The sequence below is a fragment of the Myotis nattereri genome, assembly GCF_964212035.1.
Source record: "Myotis nattereri genome assembly, chromosome: 1".
Classification (NCBI taxonomy): domain Eukaryota; kingdom Metazoa; phylum Chordata; class Mammalia; order Chiroptera; family Vespertilionidae; genus Myotis; species Myotis nattereri.
The window spans coordinates 181,020,739-181,046,735 of NC_138075.1; the positions used below are offsets into that span (position 1 = coordinate 181,020,739).

At 40.4% G+C, this 25,997-nt stretch overlaps 1 protein-coding gene across 1 annotated transcript in view; it reads right to left on the reverse strand.

Annotated features, from left to right (window-relative positions):
- FRAS1 (Fraser extracellular matrix complex subunit 1) overlaps positions 1-25,997 on the reverse strand; it is a gene marked incomplete at its 5' end in the record, with an annotated part of 444,917 nt that overhangs the window by 263,258 nt on the left and 155,662 nt on the right. The window contains 2 exons of the mRNA XM_081100823.1: positions 7,260-7,352; positions 13,395-13,502. Of these exons, the coding sequence (XP_080956949.1) occupies positions 7,260-7,352; positions 13,395-13,502 (201 nt within the window). The remainder of the gene's footprint in view (positions 1-7,259; positions 7,353-13,394; positions 13,503-25,997) is intronic.

Sequence of the window (25,997 nt, forward strand, 5' to 3'; positions counted from 1 at the left end):
TCTAAACTTGCAAGATTAAGACCAAGGTTTGCAGTGTCCCAAGTCTAAAAACTAGCTTTTATTTTATTAACCCTAAGATTATATTTGAAATTTTCAGAAAAGCACAAAAAGGAAATAAAAATTACCCCAATCCCATCACTTAAAAATTCTATAAAGCCCAGAGTAAAATTCACACACTTACACATACAACTACTTAATATTTTGTAATGATTATATTGTTTTCAATAGCTTTCTCACTTCTTTCTTTCCCTCAGCTCACCTTCCCTCTCTTCCTCCCTCCGTGACCCCTCTCTCCTTCCTCCCAATGACCTCATGGTCCTGGGGAAAGTGTGACAGCCAGCAGGAGGCACCTGCTCCATCCAGTTCTCACACAAACTGCAGAGTCCACTCATTCCCTGTGAGAGTGCCCATCGACACTTAGAGAACGCTCCCAATCCACTTTAGACTGGGATACAGCATTCCCAAAGCTAGCACTGTCTCAGTGATCTAACAGAGCCCTGTTTTGAGTTACCATATGATTTACTGCGTATCCAAAATATCTAAATGGGCCACTCTCAGGTGTGATGCAGAGTAAGAGGAGGTGAACCCTAAATGTAAAAAAGCTACAAATATGTTGATTGCTTAGGGAAGTAGCTGTCAAAATATGTTCTCACGGACAGAATGAAATAATGGTGGCCTTTTACAAGATGTAGGGGGAAAAATTAGCTTAATGAATGAAGTTTTCCTCCTGTACGATTTTCTTTAATACTGGAACCTCCTTTCTTTGGCCTCTGTTAATGTAGTATAGACTTCTATTAAAAAACAACACACATTCCCGGTGCTCAATCACCTAATGTAATCTGGGGATTACAACTGTGTCACTGAGAAGCATAGAAAATGAAGTCCTTTTGCTTCTGCACAAGCCAGCATCCAGCATAATTATTCTTCTCTCTCAAACACAAAAGAACTCTGTCTTACCTAAGCAAGTCAGTACCTCTTTATTCGGCAAATGGCTGCAACATTGCAAGCACTGCCCGTCTTTCATTTTGGAATTACTAATAACCTGTGCTATTATTGTAGCCATGGTAATAATAGGTAGTCACAGTCATTTAACTATTTGGGAACTAAGCCCTCACCTTCCTGTCCTGAAGGTTTCTGTCCTCTAGGTGGCCTTACTGGGAGCACAGGGGGCAGCAATGCAAGTCATGTGCTGAGTCCAACAAACCAAGGATTTCCTGGGATGCGTACGTGTTCTGGAATCCCAGCTTAGCCCAGACTGCTTTGGGGACTATGGGTCAGTGACTTAATCTTCCTAAATTTCAGTTTCCAGGTAGCTGATTAAAGAGCCAACAATAGGGGGTGGCAGGTAAAAGATGCTCAATTCTCTCCCCGATTTCCCCAGCATGAGTCCCTGGCCTTCCTCGCCATGTTCACACCGACAGTGCCAGATATGGTGGTAGGAATGGACATGCATGCCAAGACCAAGTCCTCTCCCATCAATTTTCACTTCTGCTATAATTAAACACAAAATTTCAAATGTAGTACAGCATACAGATGGGCAAGCCCACAACTTGCTGATAGGCCTAAGCATAAAAGCTAAGCACGACATTTCAAGAGAAAAATTGACAGGTCTTGGTGAAATAAAATTTTAAAAGTCTGTCAAAAATACATTCTAAACAAACTTAAAAGGCAATGACAAACTGATTTAAAGATTGCAAATTATATTAATTAAAACAAAACTGATATCTAACAGTACTGAAAAACAATAGGAAAAATCTCAATGGAAAAAAAATGGCAATAAGCTTATAGAAGATTCAACGTTCTTAATTGCAAAGAAATAATAATGAAAATAACATTGGATATTATTTAAAATCAGGTAAGGGAAGAGTTAAAATTCACAGTAGTTAGTCCTGGAAGCTGCAGTGGAGGGCGTTTCTCCCACCCACAGCCTTCCTCACTGTAGCATGGGAATAACTCAGCCAGGTGGGGCCTGTGCAATCTGTGATGTCCCCCACTGGGTTTATCATTAGACACAGATGATTGAAAATGCATTTAATAATGACCGTAGATGTTACAGCCTCAATACTCAAAACCTTTAGATGCTTTGACCTACTAATTTCACTTTTAAGAAGTTACATGAAAAAAAAAAAAAGATCAATGAAGCACATAAAAGTTTAAATACAAGAAATTCCATTTCACTGTTCTTTATAGTAAAATTAGAAATATTTTAGTGAAAACTGGAAGCTACCCAAATGCCTAATAATAGGAAATCATGTTCTCCAAGAATATTCTAGGTAACTATTTAAACATAATATTATATTTTTAAAAAGCAAGATATAAACTGTGTACACAGTATAATTACAACTATGTAAGCCCCATGTCTCTATCTATCCGTCTATCTATCTCAGTATCTACCCATCGCCACTGCCACCCCCTCTCCAAAAAACTGAAAGAACAGTAACGGTGGTTTTTAGAGTGTGGGGATTACTAGTGGTTTTTTTCCTCTGCTTTTGTACGCTTTTCTATTTTCTAAATTTTCATCGATAAACATTTTTACTTTTATCAGAGAGCAAATTACTGTTTAAAATATATAATGAATCATTTATATATCTTAAGTAAAGTAAAATTTGAAGGCTGCATATAAAACAACTTAAAATGTACTTCTTTATTACAAATTAGGAGATTGCTTCTAAACATCTAGTCATTTCACTTCATTAAAACAAGAGCATGATTTCTTTACTACTCAGAAACACTGTCATTTCTGAAACATTTGCAATCACACCACCTTTCAGACAGAGACCACAAAAATTAATTATAACAACAATCTGTCAATCACCAGAAGAGTTTCATCTGTAAAATGAGAGGGCATTGTTCGCTAATCTCTCCAGCACTTTAAACTCTCTAATAATGTAAATCTATTATCTAACTCAAGAGACATAAAACTAAGCAGGGGAGTCCCTCTTCACAACAAGCTGGAGAACTATGGGAATAACATTGAACATTCAGCAGGAAAACCGTGTGTGAAAGCCACAGAATAAGCGCCAGAGGGTGACCCAAAGTGCACAGAGTAAAGGGATTACTCCCATCTCTCACTCAGGGTCAAGTCACAGAAGTCCCCTCCTTTGCATCGCCTACTCCTGTCCCTAAGGCAGTGGGCCTCTCTCACCGAAGGGAGATTAGGGATCAAGGGGTTCATCACATGCTAATAGATAGAAAGATGGATGGATAGATAGATAGATAGATAGATAGATAGATAGATAGATAGATGGATGATAGATAGATACTATAGACACATAGATATAATTTCAGTGCTCTAATACCTATTTACAAAAGCCTTATTTATTTTATGGGCACCTGCAGCAGCAAAGAGGCTTTGTAAAATCAAGGAGTAACAGCTATCCAATGCCACCCACCCAAAAGACCCGGGTTTATCTGTGCCATCTTAACCTCATGGATACTTTTAGAAAACATGAGTTTTTGACAATGGGAGGAAAGCATTCTGCAGACATCTTAAATATATTCTTTTGTAAATCCTCACCTGAGGATATTTTTTCCATTGATTTCAAGACAGTTGAAGGGAGTGGGGGGGGGGATGGGAGGTGCAGAGAGAAACATGGACATGAGAGAGACACATTAATTGGTTGCCTCCCTCAAGGGCCCCTACTGGAGCTGGGGAACCTGCAACCACGTTACGTGCCCTTGACCGGGGAATCAAACCTGCAACCCTTTGGTCCACAGGCCGATGCTCTAACCACTGCACAAATCGCCAGGGCTTAAATATATTCTTATGCACAGCCAACCAACAAGTCAGCTTGGCTGTTGAAATAATTCCAAAGGAAAGATAAGGTCATAAAGTATTTGCCTCACTTACTGTCGGAGCAACAAAATAATTTTTCTTCATATAATTTGTTCCCGTTATGAAGCTATAGAGGTAGAATACTAAATATCTGGCAATGTTCAGTGCATATTATAATTACATCCTCTAGGTTGAGAAGAACAAAGCTGCAGAATTCAATACTCATTTCTTCCCCCTCACACATAAATTAGTTCTCCTTTTAGCCTCAGAGCAGGCAACGTGAACAAACCTCTCCCGCCGCGCTCCTCTATTCAGTCCTATGTGGGCACCAGGGCGTTACCACCTGCCACTTCCTTTTTTTGGTGTATCTTCAAGCATTATTTTTCTCTGACATGATACTATCTGGTGCTGGTATAAATTAGTGCAGAGGAGAAGGAAGGGGATTAATGGTCCTTTCCCCTCTCTTTCACAAGCTAATTTGTGGGGAAAAGAGCAGGGGGAAGCATTCCAGCACTCTTTAGGAAAACATATTTCAGGCTTGTCTCCCTGTCTGGTTGGCAAGGCTGGGCAGAGATCCAAATGCCAATTTGAAGGGATAGCTTTGGGGAGGTCATGGATGAAACAGCCCCCCAAATGCTGGCGGTAATAAGCCCACGTAAAACTGTCAAATCACCTGCAGTCAGCCAAAAGGCTCAAGTGTTTCCTCCCTCCAGGGAAAATGTTGGGACTCTGGACTTGCTGGAATGCCAGTTGTATAAGATGCTGCTGTCCTGCAGGCAAAGGAGGTTCTCTAGCGGGAGGCGAGGTTGCTCACTCAGAGCAGGGCCTCTTGCTGCCCTGAGCTCTACCACCCCTGACTTTCCTTCGTTTCAACCCTGTTCTCTGGAGACATTTCCACTGGTTCCCCTCCTGCCACACTCTATCCTAAAGCTTCTTCTAAATCTCTCTTAGGGGAAAGCTTTTACCGCAGATCACAGTTCCTAAGTTCCTAAAACACCAGGCTATTTTATAGCTCCTGGGAGCGAGTCTCCATAGCCTGCCCCATGGGATGCAAGCCAGAGGCTAGAGAGGAAAGTGTTCTGGAAACTGCTTACCAACAAGCTGAATGGGGTGGGGGGTGGGAGATAGGGGATGGGGGACGGGGGTGGAGGGTGAGGAGTGAGGGGGAAAGGCTCCAAGATTCAGGGGGGGAAATCACCTGTGATGCACGTGATAAGGTGAGACTCAGAGCAAACCCAGCAAAGCATTTAACCCCCTCAAGAAGATAAACACTATTAAGAAGGATGTGGCAACCATCTAGAGGAAGTGAAGAAAGAAAGAGAGGAAGGAAGAACAGGAAGACTAGAAACATGAGCATTTTAACTTTATTAAGACTAAAATTAGGAGACTCTGTCTTGACTTAAAAATAAATCATTCTTCCATCTCTATTTGAAGAAGTAGAGATTTTTTCCCCCTTAAACTACAGTTCCTTAAATACAGCCCTTTTCTCAGTTACATCCGTACCAGAAATATCATTATAGCATTTTCTGAGGGAGTGTATTTTGAAAGTTGCAGATGGAAAAGGGCATGTGATATGTTCTGACCCAGTTTAGAGCTTTCCGCGTGATGGGTTACAGTGGAAGGGGTAAACCACGAGGGAGGCGGGCAGAAGGAAGACTTTCTGAACTCTCCCAGAAAAAGTAGGCCAAGCGGATCTCCAACAAACCTAGCAGCAGGTCTGCGGTCCAACGACCAATATGCCCTGGGACAAGTACATGGATGAGCTGAAAGAGATGTACCCATTGTCTGAGTCCTCCAGGCATCAATGTTTATTGAGCAGCTACTCTGGGAAAAGTTCAGTGCTAAGCGCCAGGTTAGGTGGGATGCAAGGAAGATCACTCTAAAGATATAGAAACTGTCAGTGTTCTCAGGCCTCTTACATCAAGATAGGAAGCCTGCACATGTGCACAAACTAACATGAGAGAGCAAAATGTTAAGTGTCAGTATAGTGGTCCATGCAGAGTTAACGAACTCTGTTTTCCCATGTCCCTGGTACCAGCTCTTATTGGAGACGTCTAATGTTCCCCAGTTCCTGATCTTATTTTGACCCTATGCGCTCCTTCCCTTGAATGATTTAGCTTGGTGTTTTGACCTTGAACCACCCACCTAATACAATCGTTATGAAAAGGCATTATTTCTGTCACCGGTCTGTCCTGCAACACCTTCCGTTTCACATGGATCATCTTCCGTGGAGGGCAAACCTTACATCACCCAACATAACACAGACTGAATCAAGTAGCACAGAGGATACGTGCTATGAAGACATTCCCAACATAGATCCTGCCTGGCTGCCTTCCAGCAGCACATTGTGCAGAAGTGAAAGAGCGGCTTCCTCAGGTAAGGCAGAGACAGTGGCTCAGGTGAGATGATCCCATCCCACGGGGACAGTGCATTGTCCTTGCTGAGTTTTAGGTCTGCACACTGAATAGCAGCCGAGAGTGGATATTATCAAATCCTGTTAACCTCTGCTCTCTCCTGTATGGGTAGAGGCACTAACTTGGAGAAAGTTTTGTATCAGGTGGAAGATGAGGATTAAAGCAAAGAGCTTCTTTCCATCACATTCAACTTCACCTGCTGCCTCCGGGTAACATTTAGGTATGAGTAAAGATGAACTAACTGTAACCATTCCATTTTCATAATTTCTATTATAAACCTGGCAATGGTACTTCTAAATCAGCATTTAGTAGCTCAAAATTAATCCCAAATGATCTGAAATGAGAAAGTGTAATAAAGGAATTTTAGGACCAATTTCTAGTACTGTGATTCTAAACAGGGGTAGCTGAGCATTTTGCCCCTTTGGGGAAATTTGGCCATGCATGCAGACATTTCTGGTCATTAGACTGGGGGCAGGGGTACTGCTAGCATCTAGTGTGTAGAGGCCAGGGATGCTGCTAAATTTCTTACATGCATAGGACAGCCCCCACAACAAAGCTTAAAATGTCAATAGTCCTCAGGTTTAGAAACTCTCCCCTAAGGGAAAGAAGACCAGGGTTCTAGGTCAGGTTATCCCACTTATTAGCAATACCACATTGGGCAAGTACTTAAGCTCTTTGCAATTCAAGTGTTTCATCTTTAACACTGGAATAATAACATCTGCTCTACTCACCACTCAAATGAAAAAAAACGGTATGTGGTATATAAAACCGAGTTGGCACTTTTATTATTTAGCATCACAACTTCTTCAACATCAACATTCTCAGGCAACCCTTTACACAGACACAAATTCAATCTATGCATATTTACATAGGGTCTAAGGAATAAATAGGGCAGTTTTAATCTTATTCAAGAAACCCAAATGCCTGTGGAAAGTCAAATGAGCTTCCGGTCCTCCAGAGCCCAGACAAAGGGAAAAAACACCTCTCTTGTCAACACAAGGTTAGCATTCAGCCTCCCCTTGTCAATGATCTACAGACAGAGAATCACCCCTGGGTCAGAAAACACTTACCGCATAGATTTTCTCTTCGTGATGGCAAGACCCACGAGTCGTGGACACACACTCGGGGCAGCACCGGTTGGCGGCTATTTGAAGCACTTCTCCCTGGGCATTTAAAAACAGCTCAGTGTTAAATAGCGGCAGCACTCATAATGGTTCTTTGCACTTTAGCCATCTCGGATGCACTGAATCTCATATGTTTCCACAGGTGACAATAATAGACAAGATAAACCAAATAAACAAACAAAAGGGATTCTCTCTGTCAAGACGAGCTTCATCAAAGATAAAATGAACCCCCTTGTGGAAGAAATTTCATTGGAAATTGTCTACGTCTTTTCACATCTAACGAAGTGAAGAATTTTGTTCACTAGAAATGCTTCATCTGAGTGTCACATAAGAAAAGCAGAGAGGGTGAGAGAAGAACTGTATCTTGACCTGGTAGGGGTGAGGGGTGGCCACAGAGCTGGTGGCCCCAGGTCTTCCAGATCTCCTAGAGAGGTCAGATGCAGTCAGCCTCTATGGTGGAGGGGAGGGGGCGCGGCTGAGATTCTGAGGTTCACTTTTACCAGGGACTCGGAGAGCAAGGCAATACTGAAGGACAAAGCTGGGAGAGGAAACAGCATTGTTGGGGTATCATGTGTACTGTGGTGAGCTGGCAGAATTCATGGGCTCCAGGAAAGACCTACATTACTTTTCAAGGCGTCCATAATGGCAATTGTGTTTCCTAACAAGATGCGATACTATCAAGGGAATGTGCTACCAGGAGACACCCCAGGAGTTATTGGGAAGTTGTCACATTAACTAACCATCCATTTGCCGCTGTGAGTAATCCATTTATCTAAGTTATTAAAACTATGGTGCAAAGAGCTGATGTTTGTCTTTGTGGCCAGTGAGTCTCCTGTTCAATCCTCTGCTTTGTCTTGTTCCTCCACTGCATATATCCTAGCGTTTCCTCAATCTTGAGATGTGGCAGAACAGGCAATGAGTGATTTCAGCCAAAAATGTTAGGAGATCCTACATCAGCCAAGAAATCATAACTGTTCACAGAATAAAAGTCTACAAAGAATTCAGCTGCTGGAATGGAAAAAAAAATGTGTGTGTGTGTGTGTGTGTTCATGTTTCCTTGTTATTTGGGGCTGCTTCTATTTAAAAAATTGAGCGTACAAGAAAATTGTAATTTTATATAACTACATTCACAAGAGTGGGTGAGCAATGGGACTACGATTATCAATCCATAAAGCAGACAAATACACCAGTAACAGTAATCACCAAATTCTTCCTACTTGCTTGATAAAGGATAAACATAAGATATGGGATTTTATAAAATTCTACATACTATGCAATGTTGATGACTTTCCAGAGAAGTGTCCTCTGAACCCCAAGAGAAACGACACTTGTATAATTCCCACTAAGATAGTCAAATGTGGAAACTACATTAGCCTAATTTGCACTAAGAATTTCATATAAATAGAAAATGAGATAAACCAACTGTTTATATTCTAATATGGAAACAGAGAGCAAGGGGAACAAGCAGGTAGAATGGGAGATTTCAAGGGATATTATATGCCCCGATGTTAGTTTTCTTTGTTTTTCATAAAAACTAATTTTCAGATATGGCCCTCAAACCTCATTTCATAAATATACAATCCCTTATTTATGAGTGGCAATGAGGGGTTTCCATCTTGAGTCTATCTATTGAACTTCTGGTTGAACATGAAAGATGATTTGGAGCTAATGGAAGAGCAAAATAATTTGCATGTGGGTGCTTAGAGAAGGAGAGACAGGGAGTTCTTGCTACCTCACGATGAAACCTTGCACAGCTGTGTGAGCTGTGGGCTACATGGAACACATAAGCCTACTGCCCTCCAGGCTTTGCACTGCGGAGCACTGGGAAGTGGCCACATGGGCAAGACATCAGTGAAGATCGCTAAGGGAGCTGGGCAAGATTACCTGTGTAGGATCTAGAAGAACCAACTAACAATAATTATGATGATAATTTGATAATTATAGCTAACACTTATTGAGTACTTAAAATAGCCAGGTATGCAAAAGGAGGTTTACAGTTGTTCATACAGAAAAATATATAATACAAGAATCCTATATAGTAAAAGCCTAATATGCAAATCAACTGAATGGTGGAACGACTGGCTGAATGACTGGTCACTATGACATGCAATGACCACCAGGGGGCACACGCTCAACACAGGAGCTTCCCCCAGCCCACAGGCCCCAGGCCAGCCAAGGTGGGTGCCAGCGGGGGCCCGATCGCCCTGCCATTTGCCTCCCAGAGAGAGGCGACCGGCAGCAGCAGGGGGTGGGACTGGTGAGTGGGCAGCACCAGGCCGGCCAAGGCAGGTGCCAGCAGGGCCCCCCCCCCATCACCCTACTGGTCACCCCACAGATTGGCCCTGATCGCCAGCCAGGCCTAGGGACCCTACCCATGCACAGATTTTGTCCACTGGGCCTCTAGTAAATAATGATAGAAGATAAACTCTGTGTTTCATGCACTCACAACTGTAAACCTACTATTGCCCATCATACATGTACACATATATGTGTGTATGTGATAATATATATGTATATGTATATATATATATATACATAGTATATGTATATGTGTATATATATATATTTTTTTTTTTTTTAATTCTCACAACAACTTGATTAGGTAAATACTATTATCTGCATTGAAGCTTGCAGCTGAAACCCCCCTCCATGTACTAATACAGTTTTTCCTTTGCATGGCATTGTCCTCTGTACGTAGATAGTCTCTAGAAATCCTTAAGAGGATTTGTTCTGACAGGACTGGTTTCTAACTGCCTCTGTTTTTATTAATTTGAGGGGGGGGGGGGAAGCGGGAAAGAGAGAGGGAGAGAGGGAGAGAGAAACATGAATGTGAAAGATGTTGCCTCCCATAAGCGCCTTGACTGGGGATCGAACCCACAACCTAGGTATGTGCCCTGACCAGGAAGAGAACCCACAACCTTTTGGTGTAGGGGACAACACTACAATAAACTGAGCCACCTGGCCAGGGTTACCTTTTACCTGCTGATCCTGTCTTTCTAATCTTCCTAGGTTCACCTCCCCTTAAATGTTTGTGTTCCCCAAATTCCATCCTTGGCCTTGTACTTTTTTCCCCCACACAGTCTCTTTGGATGATCTCATTAATTCTAAAAGTTTGCATTACTATCTATATACTAATCATATCCACATACTGCCTCCAACCCTATCTTCTCTGAGATTTAGACTCACACCCAGCTGTCTTTATGAAATATCCACTTGGGGTTTCCATGGACACTTCAAGCTCAATGTGCCCCAAACTGAAATCATCATTTCCCTCCCAGATGGGATGCTTTCCTTCACTCTCCTGTATTCTCAATATCAGTTGATGGCTCAGCTAACCAACTAGTCATCAAGTCATAAATATGGGAGTCATCTCTCTGTTTCCTTTCCCTTGCCCTCCTACTTTCACCCAGTCCTGCTGATTTATCACCTAAATATTTCTTGAGCCTGCCCTTTCCTCTTGCTCCCGACACTACCACTGTTCCCGATTTAAGTACTCTCCCTCTCACCTGGATTAATCTCACAGCCTCTGAACTCATCTCCTCATATCTAACATTATGTATTATTTTCTAAAAACCAGAGAGAGATTTCTAAAAGAAAAGCTGGCTATTTACCAATATGCCTGAAACCTTCATTAGTGTTTAATTATCTTAAAAATAAAATTCTAAGCTTCAGAGTACACCATACAAGGCTCTCCATAACCTTAACTTACCAACTCTCTGGCCCCATCTCTAATTCGTTCATATGGTCAGTGAAATAATATTTACTGATGCCTACCATGTGTCAGTTGCTATTGTAGGTGTTGAGGATATAATGTGAACAAAAGAGACAGTAAACAAGAATGGTAAGTAAAATATAGAGTATGTCAGAGAGTAGTGCATGCCAAGAAGAAAACTAAAGCATGGAAAAGGGATAAGAAAGGTGTGATATGGGATGGAGGATTGCAACTTTAAATAGAAAGATATTCAGGCAAAACATAAAGGAAGTAAAAGATCAAAGCATATATATATATATATATATATATATATATATATATATATACACACATATATATAAAATCTCTGTAGGAACAACAGAGCAAAGGCCCTTTGGCATAAGTGTGCCTGGCATAGCCACTCAACAGCAAGCAGGCATGATGTCTAAAGCAGAGAGAGCAAGGGAGAGAACAGTTGGTTAATTAATAGGGTGCAACAGCACCTTAAAGGACACTGTGAAGAGTTACTGTGAGAAGAGAAGCCATTGGAAGCCACTGGAGCGGTTTAAGGAAAGAAGCAACATGATCTGACTTCAATTTTGGTAGGATCACCCTGGCTACTATATCAAGATTACAGTGAAATAGGCAAGTACAGAAACAGTGAAACAAGTTAAGAGGTTAGTGTGAGAATGAAGCAAACGATGGTAACAGTAAGAGCCGAGAAAGAGCAGGGAAGCCATGTGGAATGTACTGTTTCATGAAGAGCTGGCAGGTTTGCTAATGATGTGGGATGTGGGAGGAAGTAGGGAGCTAAGGATGATGCTGTTTGCTGGCCTGAGGAAGTGGACGAAGGGAGCTGCCCTTTACTGAAATGGGAAAAAACAGGAGAGGAACAAATGAGGAAGGCATAAAATCACATTTGGTATAGAACAAGGGTCAGAACTTTTGTCTGCAAAATATTTTTGCCTTTGATCTACGTCATAACTACACAATTCATCACTATAATGCAGTCATGGCAATATGTAAATAGATGAGTCTGTCTGTGTTTCAATAAAACTTTATTCATGGACACTAAAACTTGATTTCATATAATTTTCACATCGTGAAATATTGCTCTCTGTTGATCTTTTCCAATCATTTCAAAATGCAAAAATTATTGTTTGTTTGCAGTCATAGAGGCTAGATTCTGTTGGTGGCCCCCTGGTATAGAACACATTTAGTTTTCAGTGATACAGTCTGTATCTTATAACAGTGAGTTCAAGGCTTTTGCTGTGATACCACAATTATTCATGTGACATGGAAAAGGGCATGTTTTCATTACCATTACACAATCAGCTCAGATTTTGACATAAATTACTCAGCAAGCTAAACAGTGATCTTTTAAGAGTGTTTACTCCATAAAATAGAAAACTCTATAATATACAACAAAATATTATCAAATTTACCAGCACTTGATGTATAACCAACTTCTCAGGAATATACACACAGAAATTGAGTAATACCTTAAAGGTATATAGAACCTTCACTCCAAAGTTAGAAACAGAAATGTATTAGCACTAGAGGGTATGAAAGCTCAAGATTAATTATTGTGGGGGGAGCAAGAAAACTAGAAAAAATAAACTGTGAAACTGACAGAATGCTTTTTCAGAACAAATAATTGGTCTTCTCCAGGGAGTTTCAAATGTTCAAATTTGAAACTTAAGCTCTTTTTATTTTAATAGACTCACTTTAAAAACAAAAGTCAGCACCTAAAAAAATATTCTAACAGCATAGACGTGTAGTTAGAAAAAAAAACTGAAAAAATTTAACAGAGGGACAAGATGAAACATTCCTCATACACTTAGTCAAATAACAGAAATTTCTGAGTCAGAGCCTCTCATATTCTAGGGAGCCCAAAGGCAGCACAATTATACAATCAGAACAAATAATGTTTTTAGAAAACCATCTTTAAGAAGTTGACCCTGACTTTCAATCCATTCAGTGGCTGATAAATGCTGTGGTTAGTATCAAGTAGCCTTGGCAACTGTCGAACCCAGGAAAGTCTCTGGGTGGCAGTTGGTTTATTAACTGCATAATCATGGTTAAGCTGCTTCCAATCCCTAGGCTTCACCTCCCTGTCTGTAAAGTGGGGATAAAGACATCTACCCCACATAACAGTAAATGGAAGAATATTTGTAAAACCTTTAAAAGAGTGCCTGGTCCAGAGTACTGAATGCCCAATAAACAGAAATTAAGAGATTCTTAAATATGATATGCAAAAATTATCTCCCATGTTTGATAAAGTTTCCAGTTAGTTTGGAATAAAAAACTAGATGGCTGAAAAAAATGCCAAAACCCTACCCTTTCACTGACTTTACCAATACATTTAGGACACATTTAGCACATCATACCTTCTCGAAGGCACACTGAGGGTTTCTGCAAACAGCAGGTTTGCAGATAACAATATCACCATGGCAACGGCAATTCTGGCACGAATCGGGCTTCCAAATTGTGGCATCCTGCAAAGAAGCATAAGCTCTGAGTTAAAAACTGATCAGTCAAGGTATGAACACACAACAGCACCTTCAACGGCCCTACAGCCTGAACAATTAAAAGGCAAAGGAAAAGTCACAGGCACGCATCGTGCTTACTGGGTACTGATTAAATCTCGAGAGGCAATAAAAGCAGTATAATCCATTTCACCACAGTCAACCCACGTAGCCCACGACAAGGGCATGCAGCAGAGAGCTGTCGATACCCAGAGTAAAAACCATCGATTGACCTGAAACGTCAGGGGGACAAGCTGCTCCCTGACTTGAAGTTTCTCTTTGCTATTAAGCAGCAGAAACCTTCAGAGCCTGTTTAAAGGAAAACGACACTTGGACAAGCACTAGCCAGCATTTTCCAGCTCTTTGCTACTACACACTTGAATGCTCATCAGAATCAAGAAGGACCCGAGTAAGTAGTTGAATATTTTTCAGGCAGATCAACCAACACACAGAGTGCCTATTATGTGTCCAGCTGTATGCCAGGCATAAGGGGGTATAAATAAAGCACCATCCATAGGACCTCACAAATTATTTTGGATTATGCACATGGGGATATTAAATAAACAAAAATAGATGACACTATGTTAGTTCTCATCAAATTGAAAAGCGAAGTAAGCGTCATAACAGAAAAGTAAAACTGGGCTCAGTGCAAAAAGGACTTAGAAATGTCCTTCCTATTTCCCACCTTCCATCATGCTGAACCCGTATTTCAATGTGTCCATCTGAAGCACCTTTGAGCCCAACGATAGCACAGAACCCCAGAGACCAGTCTCTGTCCTTTGCAAGGCTGCTCAGTTGGCTTCAAATTGACCCTACTGAAATATATTTTCTCAGAGATTTCCTAACCTAATTTCCTATTTTGTATGGGTTGAAAACAGCCATACTGTTGGCTGAGTTTTAAACACTCAGCCTCTTTTAAGAGGGCTGTCTGTGTTATTCTCTGGTTTAAAACTATGATGTCTCTCACCTTTACCTCTGGTGGGATAAAGCACAGACGCCATGATCAGGCACTCGCCTCTCTCCCGGGCCTCGGCCAATCTCACAGTCCTGAGACTTATATCCTTTGCTTAAGTTGGCCAAGCCATTGGACAGCCCCAGCCTCCCTTATCTGTCCCCACTCCTCCTTCACTCCCCCAGAGACAGTCTGCAAACCAGCATGCTTCTTTTAAGCCTCAACCTCAAGGATTAATATTTCCTATCCCTTAACCCTGCACATCACACACATACACACACACACACACACACACACATACTCAGGTATGGCTCTTCAGTGATTCTCTGTAACCTCACTGTTTCCTGTATTCATCTACTTTCCTGTTAGCTTGCTAGACCAGAATGTAAGCCCTCAAAGCAGGCACAGTCCTTGGCTGGCCTCTGTAGGTTCTTTATAAGCCAAGGTGCACAGTTCATCAAGTTGCTTAGTAAAGACACTTTCCTTCTTTTCTAAAGATTCTCATCGTTTTTTCCTCAGTCAAGCAAATGAAGTGTTATTAGAATTCTTTGGCGCAGAGTCAGAGCAGTGTCCAAGCTCCTGACAAGTCCTCAGAACACTAGCATTCGACTTGAACTGGATGAGCTGGGAAGCCTGCAGATGCTAGCAACAGACACTTTCACACCGCTAGGCTGAACACACATGCAATGGTTAATGTTATGTGTCAACTTGGCTAGGATATGGTGCTCTATTGTTTGGTCAAACACCAACCTAGATGTTGCTGTGAAGATGTTTTGTAGATGTCGTTAACTTACAATCAGTTGATTAAGTAAAGGAGGTTACCCTTGATAACCTGGGTGGGCCTCATCCAATCAGTTGAAGGCTTACAGAACAAAACCGGAAGTTTCCTGGAGAGGAAGGAATTTGGCCTCAAAACTGTAACACAGGAATTCTGCTGGAATTTCCATACTACCAGCCTGCCCTACAGATTTCAAAATTTCAGACTCAAGACTGTAACTTCAACGCTTGCCTGAATTTCCAACTGGCCAGTCTATAGGCTTGGAACTTGCCAGTTCCCACAATTTTTGCACAAGCCAAGATACATACGTCTTTTCTTGGTTCTGTTTCTCCGCAGGACCATATCAGACATATCAACAATGTACTGATTTACATGGATGTGCACAACATTCCCACGCAAAATGAAGTCATCCTTTTAGGCTGAGAAATGTTAAATGCATACATCACCTCTTAGGGAATGTGCTTCAGAAACAAAGTCATTTAAGAAATATAAAGTGCATCTGAAGTGAGATTACATTCCCAGTAGCCAATTCACAAAAAATCAGAATCGAAGCAAATGAGCACTAGAACCTGACTTGCAAAACCTCTGAATCTCTTTCTCTTTATTGTTATAGCTCATTCTTCCGAAATTGGCAATAGTGTGCCAACTATATTGACTCTTCACCCAAAGAGCAATGACAGTGGGTGAGGAAAAACAAATTCCATCCCCAAGCACAATGTAATATATCTTTCCTGCTGATTTCAAGAAAACGATATTAGTTTCAGGATACAGATTAAATAAAAATGACAACTTCACAAAGGCAGCCACTACCATTTATTGGTCATTATCTTACACTGACTAAGGCCTGACTCTTGGAGCAGGAAACACTGATGGAAGGAGGCACTTGTGGTCCTGGAGGAGGGGGCCTGGTGTGCTTTCCCAGCCTCTGCCCTCATGCCGGAGGGCTGGGCCCAGCAGAGAGGGACGGAAGTGCACATGGATGCTACCTGTGCAAAGCACTTACCTGCATGACAACCCTAGGAGCTGGCACTATCCTTATTATGACTATTCCCATTTTACAGATGAAGATTCAGGAGACTGAGTAATTTACCCCAGTTCACAAAGCTCCATGGGCTCCAAGAACTCAGGCTGCCTGCACTTGAACCTTGGTGTCACCATTTATTACTGGTGAGGCCCTTATCAAGTTAAGGTGTCTGTGTTCCAGGTTCTTCATCTGTAAAGTAGGAATGACAAAGTATTTAACTCACGGGGTTATTGAAAGGGTGAAATGAGACAATGTATTTAAAGAGGTTTGAATAGTGCCTGGAAGTTGCTAAGGGCCCATTACATGTAATTTACTTTTTTTTAAAAAAAAATACATTTTTATTGATTTCAGAGAGGAAGAGAGAGGGAGAGAGATAGAAACATCAATGATAAGAGAGAATCATTGATTGGCTGCTTCCTGCACACCGCCCACTGAGGATCGGGCCCGCAACCAGGGCATGTGCCCTTGACTAGAATAGAACCCAGGACCCTTCAGTCCACAGGCCGATGCTCTATCCACTGAGCCAGACTGGCTAGAGCTAAATGTAATTTACTTTTAATCCAAATACTTTGTACAATGTCACAGGCATTTAGCAAATATCTTTAAAATTTTTCCTTTTCTCATAGGGAAAATAGTCTCATAAGTCCCTTGACTTTCCCATCGTCCTATTCCAGCCTACTCAAGTAAAACAGAGAGATTATGACTGAATTAGGATCCTAACACTGAGATGACCCAGGGCTCTGCAGTCGAAAAGAGGCATGAATCCACAGGTGGCATTTACAGGACTACTCGGGTAACTGGAAGAGCCGCTGACATGGCCATGAATCCATGTCTTCATTTCACGCAGAGGGTGGAGGGCTACTCCAGCTCCGTGTGCTCCCTTCTGATCAGGATGGCTCTAAGGTGCTGCATGTTCACCACAGATACAGCATTCTCATACCCAGGGTCCAGTTCTCTGCCCTTCAGTTATTTCCTCAGTGACCCCAGACTCCGAAACAGCCCACGACTCTGTTCAGCAATTCCCAGTCACTGGACTTGGCTTACTGAACTCTACACAGTAGAGTTCTAAAAACATGGAATACTTTTTCACTTTCATTCGTAGAACCACAATTTTCCTCTATGTTAATTCGATGTTAAAATTACCTGGGCCCAGGAAGCCTTCCTGAATTTGTTTAATATCTGTCTTTCCACCAGGCTATGACTCTTCAAGGAAAGAGATATCTTCCTCTTTGTCCCCATTACCTAACACAGTTCCTGAGTGTTGGATGAATTCATTAAAGAATGACCCTGAGTACTTGCTTATCCTCAGGATAATATCTGTCCATGTGAGCTGAGATACCCCAGTTAGGATGCAAGACGTGGAAAATGCAATGTTTAAGTGATGTCACTACAAAATCCCCATAATGTAGAAGGTTATTACTTCACTCAATCAAACTATGTTTGAAGAAAAATTTCCTTCATCTAAGGCATCAGACTTGTCAAAAAAGTACTTATAATAATGTCCTCATAGAGTAAATAATTTATGGTTAATTTTATTTTTAAAGATTTTTTTCATTGATTTTTAAAGAGAAAGGAAGGGAGGGAGAGAAATAAACATCGATTGGCTGCCTCCTGCACACCCCCTATCAGGGATCAAGTCTACAACCCAGGCATGTGCCCTGACAGGGAATCGAACCAGCAACCTTTTGGTGCATGGGACTACACCCAACCAACTGAGTCACACTGGCCAGGGCTATGGTTAATTTTAAATAAAGTAAGCCCTTTACCAAGACCTGGACAGATGGCCATATTTTTTTTTAGCTCTAAAACTTTAAGAATCAATTTCTATGGTCCCATAAAATTGCTTTATGACAGTAGGGATACGAGAGTTCCTCAATAGTTGAAACTTTGGATAAAGTCATAAAGACCAAAGAAATAACATTGTAAAATAAGTTTACAGGTTTTCCATGTTACTATTGCAATTCTCTCTTCCAATCTAGCACACTCTGCAAAAGAAATAGTCTTAAAATCGTTTTCCTCTAGAATATAAATTAAAGGATTAGATTTTGACAAAACTAAAAAGCAATCAAAGTATGACCTATTTAAACAGATTTTTATATTTTTAAAATATGTTAATAAAATGTTCTTGCAAATAATATAGTGCCTCCATCCCTAAATATTTTTTCTTTTATTTAACTTTATTTTTATTGTTGACACTATTATAGATGCCCTTCTTTGCCCATCTCCACTCAGCCCTGGGCCCCCCTTCCCTCTGAACAACACCATGCTGTTGTCTGTGCCTATGGGTTATGCATATATGTTCTCTGGCTAATCCCTTCACCTTCTTTCATCCACTCTCCCCACTCCCTTCCCCTCTGAAAGCTGTCCATCTGTTCCATACATCCATGCCACTGTTTCTATTTTGTTCGTGAGTTTATTTTATTCATTAGACTCCACATATAAGTGAGAGCATATGGTATTTGTCTTTCTCTGAATGACTTATTTCACTTAGCATAATAATCTCCAGGTTCATCCATGCTGTCACAAAAGGAAATATTTATTTTTAAGTAATAGCAAGATGCTTCAATTATAAACACACATGTATTTCACTTGGTTAAGTATTTACTAAGCATTTAATTAGTGCTAAAAATAAACAAGGACTACATCCCTCATCAGTCCTCAATTTCTGGGGGAAATTATTTATAATATTCTGTAAGAGTAGTATATAAACTGTTAACATAAATTTTCTTTCATCTAAATGGTATACTAATCCCACTTCAATTATTGATTGATTCATCTCATTTTAAATTCCATTGGTTCTTAGACCAAAAATGAGAAAGAAGGAACAACGTTCCCCCAAAGCAGTGCTTTCAAGTTATAAAGTAGTATGTAAAATATTCCTCTCTGTAAAAAAAAAAAAATTACATGCATAGAAACAAAGTATGGAATTATGGAAACCAGTAAGTGAAGGCTAGTCATCCCTAGGCATGGATTCTAGATGATTTTTTTCCTTTGTTCTTATCCATATTTTCTATTTTTAGTAACAAAAACACAAAATTTAGTGTGATTTTTTGCATATTAAAATTTCCCAGAATAGCATGACCAGTAATAATGGGTATATGTACTTATAAAACCTATTTCTTTAAATAAAGTATTTTCACAAAAATCTCAGATTTTCAAAGCCATCTCTAAGTAACTTAGTGTTGGGACACAGAGCGGATGAGAACCAGGTAAGAGGAGTTTGATCACCAGGACCCCTGGCTTCCCTGGTTGGGTGGGTAGGGATGGTTGTGGGTAGCTTTGGGCCTCAGCTGCCTGTATACTAGTATCTTGAAAGATAGTACAACACTCTTTTTTTGTTTTTGTTTTTTTGTTTTTTGGTGGTTTTTTTTTTCCCCCCTTAATTCTCATGGATCTGCTGACATCAGGAATTACTGACTCTTTTTTTCTTATGTTAGGCCTTTAGTAGACCCAGATTTCTTGAGTCAAATGGGAGAACCCAGCTGGAGACAGTGTGTTGAGGGTACAAGTTTGCAACCACCTTGGAGGAGGTGGATGCTAAGTCTCCCCAGCCATCTTCTGGGGAGCCTAGCTTGGTACTTAGAGCAAACCAGGCTCCAAGGTGGGGTTTAGAAACGTGGAGGTGGTTTCATGAAAGGATTGTCTTAGCCCGTGGCACCTTCTCTACTGCTTAAAAAGTTCCAGGGGCCACTTACTAGTATTTCTCTCTCTGACCTTATTTCCTACCCTCTTTCCCAGCCTTTTCTACCAGGCTCTAGCTACACTGGCTTTATTGCTGTCCCTGGAACTACCAAGAATGTTCCCAGCTCAGGGTCTTAGAACATGCCATTCTCTCTGCTTGGGGTGCTCTTCCCTCAAATACCAACATGGCTTATTCCTTCACTGCGTTCAAGTGGCTGCCCAAATACCACCTCCTCAGATGGATTTTGTTGTCAATCTAATCCTTTACTCTGTTCTCTTCCTAGCGCTCACCACCTGATATTATATTAGACAGTTGCATATTTATGGTCTCTCTCTAGGAAAGCAGAAATTCTGTTTGTTATGTTCATTCACTACTATGTCCCTCATGTCTAGAACAGTTCTCACACATAATAGATGAAACGTAATTACTTAAAGATAATTTTTAAATGTAAGGTTCAAGAACATAGGTAGAATTGAGCTTTGGAGTACAGCAGGCATGGGGGAAATGGAGTTATTTAAAACCACCTACCAATATATGCTAGTAACAGGGAGCCATTGATCTACACCTAAGCTATTCCCAAACTTTCCTGCACTCAGTGAGGTTTTTAAAAATTAACTGTGCTCCCTACTTATCCTTCAAAGCAATAAAAGGGCCATACTATTCAACTGGGCCTCATGTATTCATTTCTGGAGGTTCATTTTTCTTGACAAGTCTGGTTTTCAGGAAAGATAATCCATAAAAAAGGGTTCCTTGACCCAGCTCCAGTTCAGGCATGGAAATAATGGTTCTTGTTTGGAAAGGCACCATAAAGAAACGAATCAATAACTTTCATAAGGTTATTTTAGAGTTCAATTCTTTTCCCAAGTGCTCTTCCTCAGACAGCTTAGATAAACAATACCTTTTTCATTTGGTCTCATTTTAAAGTTCATGTAAAGCTCCTCATCCAGACCCAATAAAAAGGAGCAGAGGATACTTATTGTTAAGAAAAGATATGAGTCCTTTTACATTCTCTCCTTTTAGGAGGAGAAAACACGTATTAATGTCAAATAAAAGCAAAAAAGGCAAACCACTTCCTGTTTGAAACCTATTTCAAAGACTTGCTCCACATAACACCCCCTTATGGAGTTTCTTATTTTCCACACCAAGGACCTAAGTAGTTTCCCATGTCAGCATCCTGGAGTGATTAGCTTGTACCTGATCTCCTTCTCCTGCTGTCTTAAAATGATAAATCTGAAGGCATCAGGTATAAGAATATCATTTGGCTACAGAAAGAACAGCATGAATCACAGATGAAAAGATAGTTGCTATATATAACTGAAAATGTCTTTGTTCAGTTGCTGACAAGAGACCCTGAATAGCATAGCAAGTTAACATCATGTTCTTGTACATGTGTCTTCTTAGAATAGTGTGGAAGCACGGGTGGTGGCAGGGAAAGGAAAGGGAATAAACTACCTCCAGGGGCTGGTCCTTCTGGTCCTTCACACACTTACGATCTCACTGCTCTTCCCAGCATCCTGTGAACAGGGCATCACTGCCTTTATTTTATAAATAACAGAATAGGGTTGAAGAAAAGGGCTGAGTGAATTGTTCAGAGCACATCTAGCCATGAGTAGATCTGGGATTCAAACCCATCTTTTTTCTTCTGTGCTATATTGTTATCATATACTATCATACAATGAATGTCTTATATTGTATAGTGCCAGGAGCCGGTCCATCCTTGCTGTTTCAAGGGACCTGGCATATATGGCATACTGTTCTTAATATGTTTGCTCACCTTCTTGGCACTATGTGTTTTTACCAAGGTCACCTCTCTGAGAAAGGTTGTTTCCCCAGGTAGGGATTTTCCCCTGAAGTTAGGGAGGGAATAAAACCCCTTAACTAAGTGCCAAGCGGGTAATTAATCACTTTAACTACGAACAATCGTGCTTAAGCTACATAATCTTTACTCCCTGGAATGAAGATAAGAAACGCCCTAACCTTTGGAATAGAGATTGATAGGATTGGAATCAACTGGTATAAATACAGATGTAACAAGACAACAGGACACAGAACCTAGACACAGAACCTACACAGAACCTAGAGACAGAAGAACTTCGCTGGAGAGAACATGGCAAAAGATCCTGGACAGAAACTGGCCTCAGAACCTAGAGACAGAACCTAGCGAGAGAACATGGCAAAAGATCCTGGACTGAACCTGACTACAGAAATTGGCAAGAGAACCTGACTAGAACCTGGTGACTGAACCTGGCTGGAGAATCTGGACAGAACCTGGCTGGAGAACCTAGCAAGAGAACATGGACACAGAACCTGGCTGGATATCCTAACCAGAACTTCGCTGGAGATCCTGAATAGAACTTGGCTGGAGATCCTGGCTAGAGATCCTGGCTAGGCTGCTGATCAACTGAATGCTGTCTCCGTGTCATTCCTTCTTCGTCCACTCCGTCCACACCTTTGGGGACCCCTGGACCTGCTGGGGTTGGACCCCAGCAGTATAGCAGTCTCACCATTTCAAATCATTCTTACTTCCACTTTCTCACTTTAATAGACCACAGGGTGAGACACACTGGGGCAGTTCCCCTAAATTTACAGAGGAAGAAACTATGAGGTTGAGTGACTTACCTGCCTAACATGTTCCCTATGCTTACAACAGCACACTCCGCCCTCTTTTTTAAAAAATATATTTTGATTGATTTCAGAGAGGAAGGAAGAGGTAGAGAAAGATAGAAACATCAATGATAAGAGACTCATTGATTGGCTGCCTCCTGCATGCCCCACACTGGGGATTGAGCCTGCGATCCAGACACGTGCTCTGACCGGAATTGAACCAAGACCTCCTAGTTCAGAAATCAACACTCAACCACTGAGCCATGCCAGCCGGGCCCACCCTCTTAATCTAACTTCAGAACATCCTTTGAGACTCAGCTGAAATATCACTTCTTTGGGAGGCCTTCCCTCTCTCTCCTGGACTAAGTCAGTATTTCCCTGCCTCATGTTTGCAAAGCTCACCCTGCTTCCACAAAGCCAGACTTACTCCTCCAAGTTCTGTTTTGCATAGAAAAGAAAAAGAAGAAAGAAGGCCCTCTGGGTTCCATATTATTTGACATTTACATATTTTATGTTTCTTCATATAATATGTTAAGATAGATATGATTATCATCCCCATTTTACAGATGAGAAACACAAGGTTCAGAGAGGTTAAGTAATGTTTCCAAAGCTTATAAGCGATGGTACCCATATTTGAACCAGTGTCCATTGGATTCTGAAGATTGTTTTTCCCACCATATACACCTCTGTACCACAGCCTTGGTCTATGAACACAGGTTATATACCTCACAACTCAAGTAACCATGCCAATATGGTAGGGTGGATAAACTTGGGTTCAAATATCAATTCAATTACTTCCCAACTTTGGGGACTTGGACAAATCTCTTCGTTTTTCTGAGTTTCCATCTCCTAATATATAAACTAAGGAGAAGATAGGACGCAACAGGGTGACAGTACAGATGAAATAAACTAATGTACTAGAATTTAGCACAGTGATGGCCCATAGGCAACACTCAATAAACGGTAGCCAGGAGTCTGGTCACATGCCACAATCTTAACCTGTTGATCAAGGTATTTTCTGTGACATAAGACTAGTTGTAGCGTTTAGAGATTTAGAAAAATCCCTCCAGCTACCACAATAAGGGGAAGTTAACTTTCCCACCACTTAAATTTTTATAAAATATTCCAATATAGAGGGTTATACTTGTAGAGTGATATACAAGAAGAGGGGAGGGGGAGTTTGGTGGGTAAATCTCTTCAAAATGTAGAATAAAATAAATTACCCAGTGAATATGCTTCACATTCCAAATTCTGAAGCAATGGAAACACAGGTTTAGCTCTGTAGCCCTTTTAATTTTTCCATTTGTTCTAACACAATCCTGTTATAGTGAAAGCCCAGCAAAGAGCACCTCAATGACAAAATTAATTCCTAGAGATGTTAACCATATAAAAAGTTCTATAATGATTAAACAGTCTGTCTCATATTTCTACTTAAGCAATCCAGATACCAGGGAGACTAATAGAGCTTAAACTAGTAATTAACTTTTTTCCCCCTCTAACAATTCAACTCTCAGACTTCATTTCATATTCCTAAGGCAAATGGAGAAAAAAAATTAAACATTCAAAATGCTTGCAGACAAAATTAAATTATAGCTATACCATTATCTCTTTTATTAAAAGTATTTATTTTCTTGTTTTCCTCCTCCACTGGATCATTATCATTCATTTTATAATTAGTTGTTTACTGTCTCCATTCCCAAGAGAGAGAAAGATTTCTTTATATATAGGTGGCTTTGTATTCCCATAGTGAATGAAGCATAACAGGCACTGGTAGTGTTTTTACCCAGTGGATGGATGGATGAATAAGTAGATGGATAAATGGATGAATGGATATTCTTAAATTTAAATAATTGCTAGCTGTTTTGTGATGTAATTGCTAAAAGTCAAACACAGACAACAGCACTTTACTCTCCATGCTGCCCTATAATATCTGCGTTGTAGCTGAAGTAGCCATTTTTAGTGCCCACTGTTTGAGATCTTCCTTTTTAGACTTATGTCTTAGTCAAGATGTTCGCTCTAAAAGAGCCCCTCTGTTTCTGACTGAATGCCAGGTTGTCTGCCTGATGCTAGAGCTGTGTCATATCATCTGAAGCTCTGTTTCATGTCCTCAGTCCCTAACTTTTTATGCTAGCCAGCCTCTTGACAGTTGGCTAGGAAAACCGGCCATCCCGTAAATGAAAACCAGGTAAAGTCACATCCTACAATGCCTGTTTTCAGGCCCAGCCAAGGCCCTGGGTCAAAAAATTCATTACTGGTGACCCAGCCTCACTACTTAACATAAAGCAAGCATCTACACAGGGGCTATGTCACCTCAAGAGGTATTTGAAAATTCGTTTTGAAGACTGAGTGTTGGGATTTATCCACTGACATTTAATGAACAGAAATCATAAACTCAAGATGTCATGAATAGGCAACACACTCCTACACAAAGAAAAATTGTCCCATTTCCACATGACTTTAATGTCCCACCAAACATTCATGTCAGTGAAAAATCTGTTTATCATTATTGACTACATATCCTAACTCTGTTTTACATATTAACACAAAGAATTTGTTCAACAGCAACCATGTACACTAAATTACTCAGGAACTTAACTATCCTGTAACTCAAAGAAAGATTGTACTTCATTTTGTTTCTAACTTTGTGAAGATAAAAGAAGAAAATAAAAACATATATTGGAGCTCTAAAAATAACTATGAATATTTCATTAGGTAAGAAATAGCTACAAGCATAATTAATTTGAAATTCTAGAACAGAAAAATACAAACAAATGAGATTAATTTTGTTGAACTCCATATTGGATAGCTCAAAAGAATATCAGTAAACAAGAAGATAGGTCAATTGAAAATATCTGAACTAAAGGACAAAGAACAAAAAGTATAAAAAAGAGAAAAGAGCATGGAAAACACATGGAATGTGTTACAAGGTTTAACATATGGGCAACTGAGTTCTTACAGGGAAATAACAGAAAATGGTGGATACAAATTTTTGAAGAAATAATAGCTAAAAATTTTCCAAAATGAAGGAAAACATTAAGCCAGATTCAAACATGCTATAAATATCAAGTAGAATAAATATAAATATCTAAGCACATCAGAGTAAGACTACTGAAAATAAATAGCAAAGAGAAAAGTATTTTTTTCCAACATCCTGCTATTCTCCCCACCCTACAGCCCCTGGAAACCACTTTTCTACTCTCTGTTTCTATGAGGTTGTCTAATTTTTTTGTTGTTGTTTAGATTTCACAGATAAGTGATACTCTGCAATATTTGGTCTTTCTTTTTCTGGCTTATTTCACTTAGCATAATGCCCTCCAGTTGGATTCATGTTGTTACAGGATTCCCTTCTTTCTTTTAAAGCTTAAAATATACCATTTTTTTCTTTATCCACTCATCCATCAATGGGCACTTAGGTTGTTTGCATA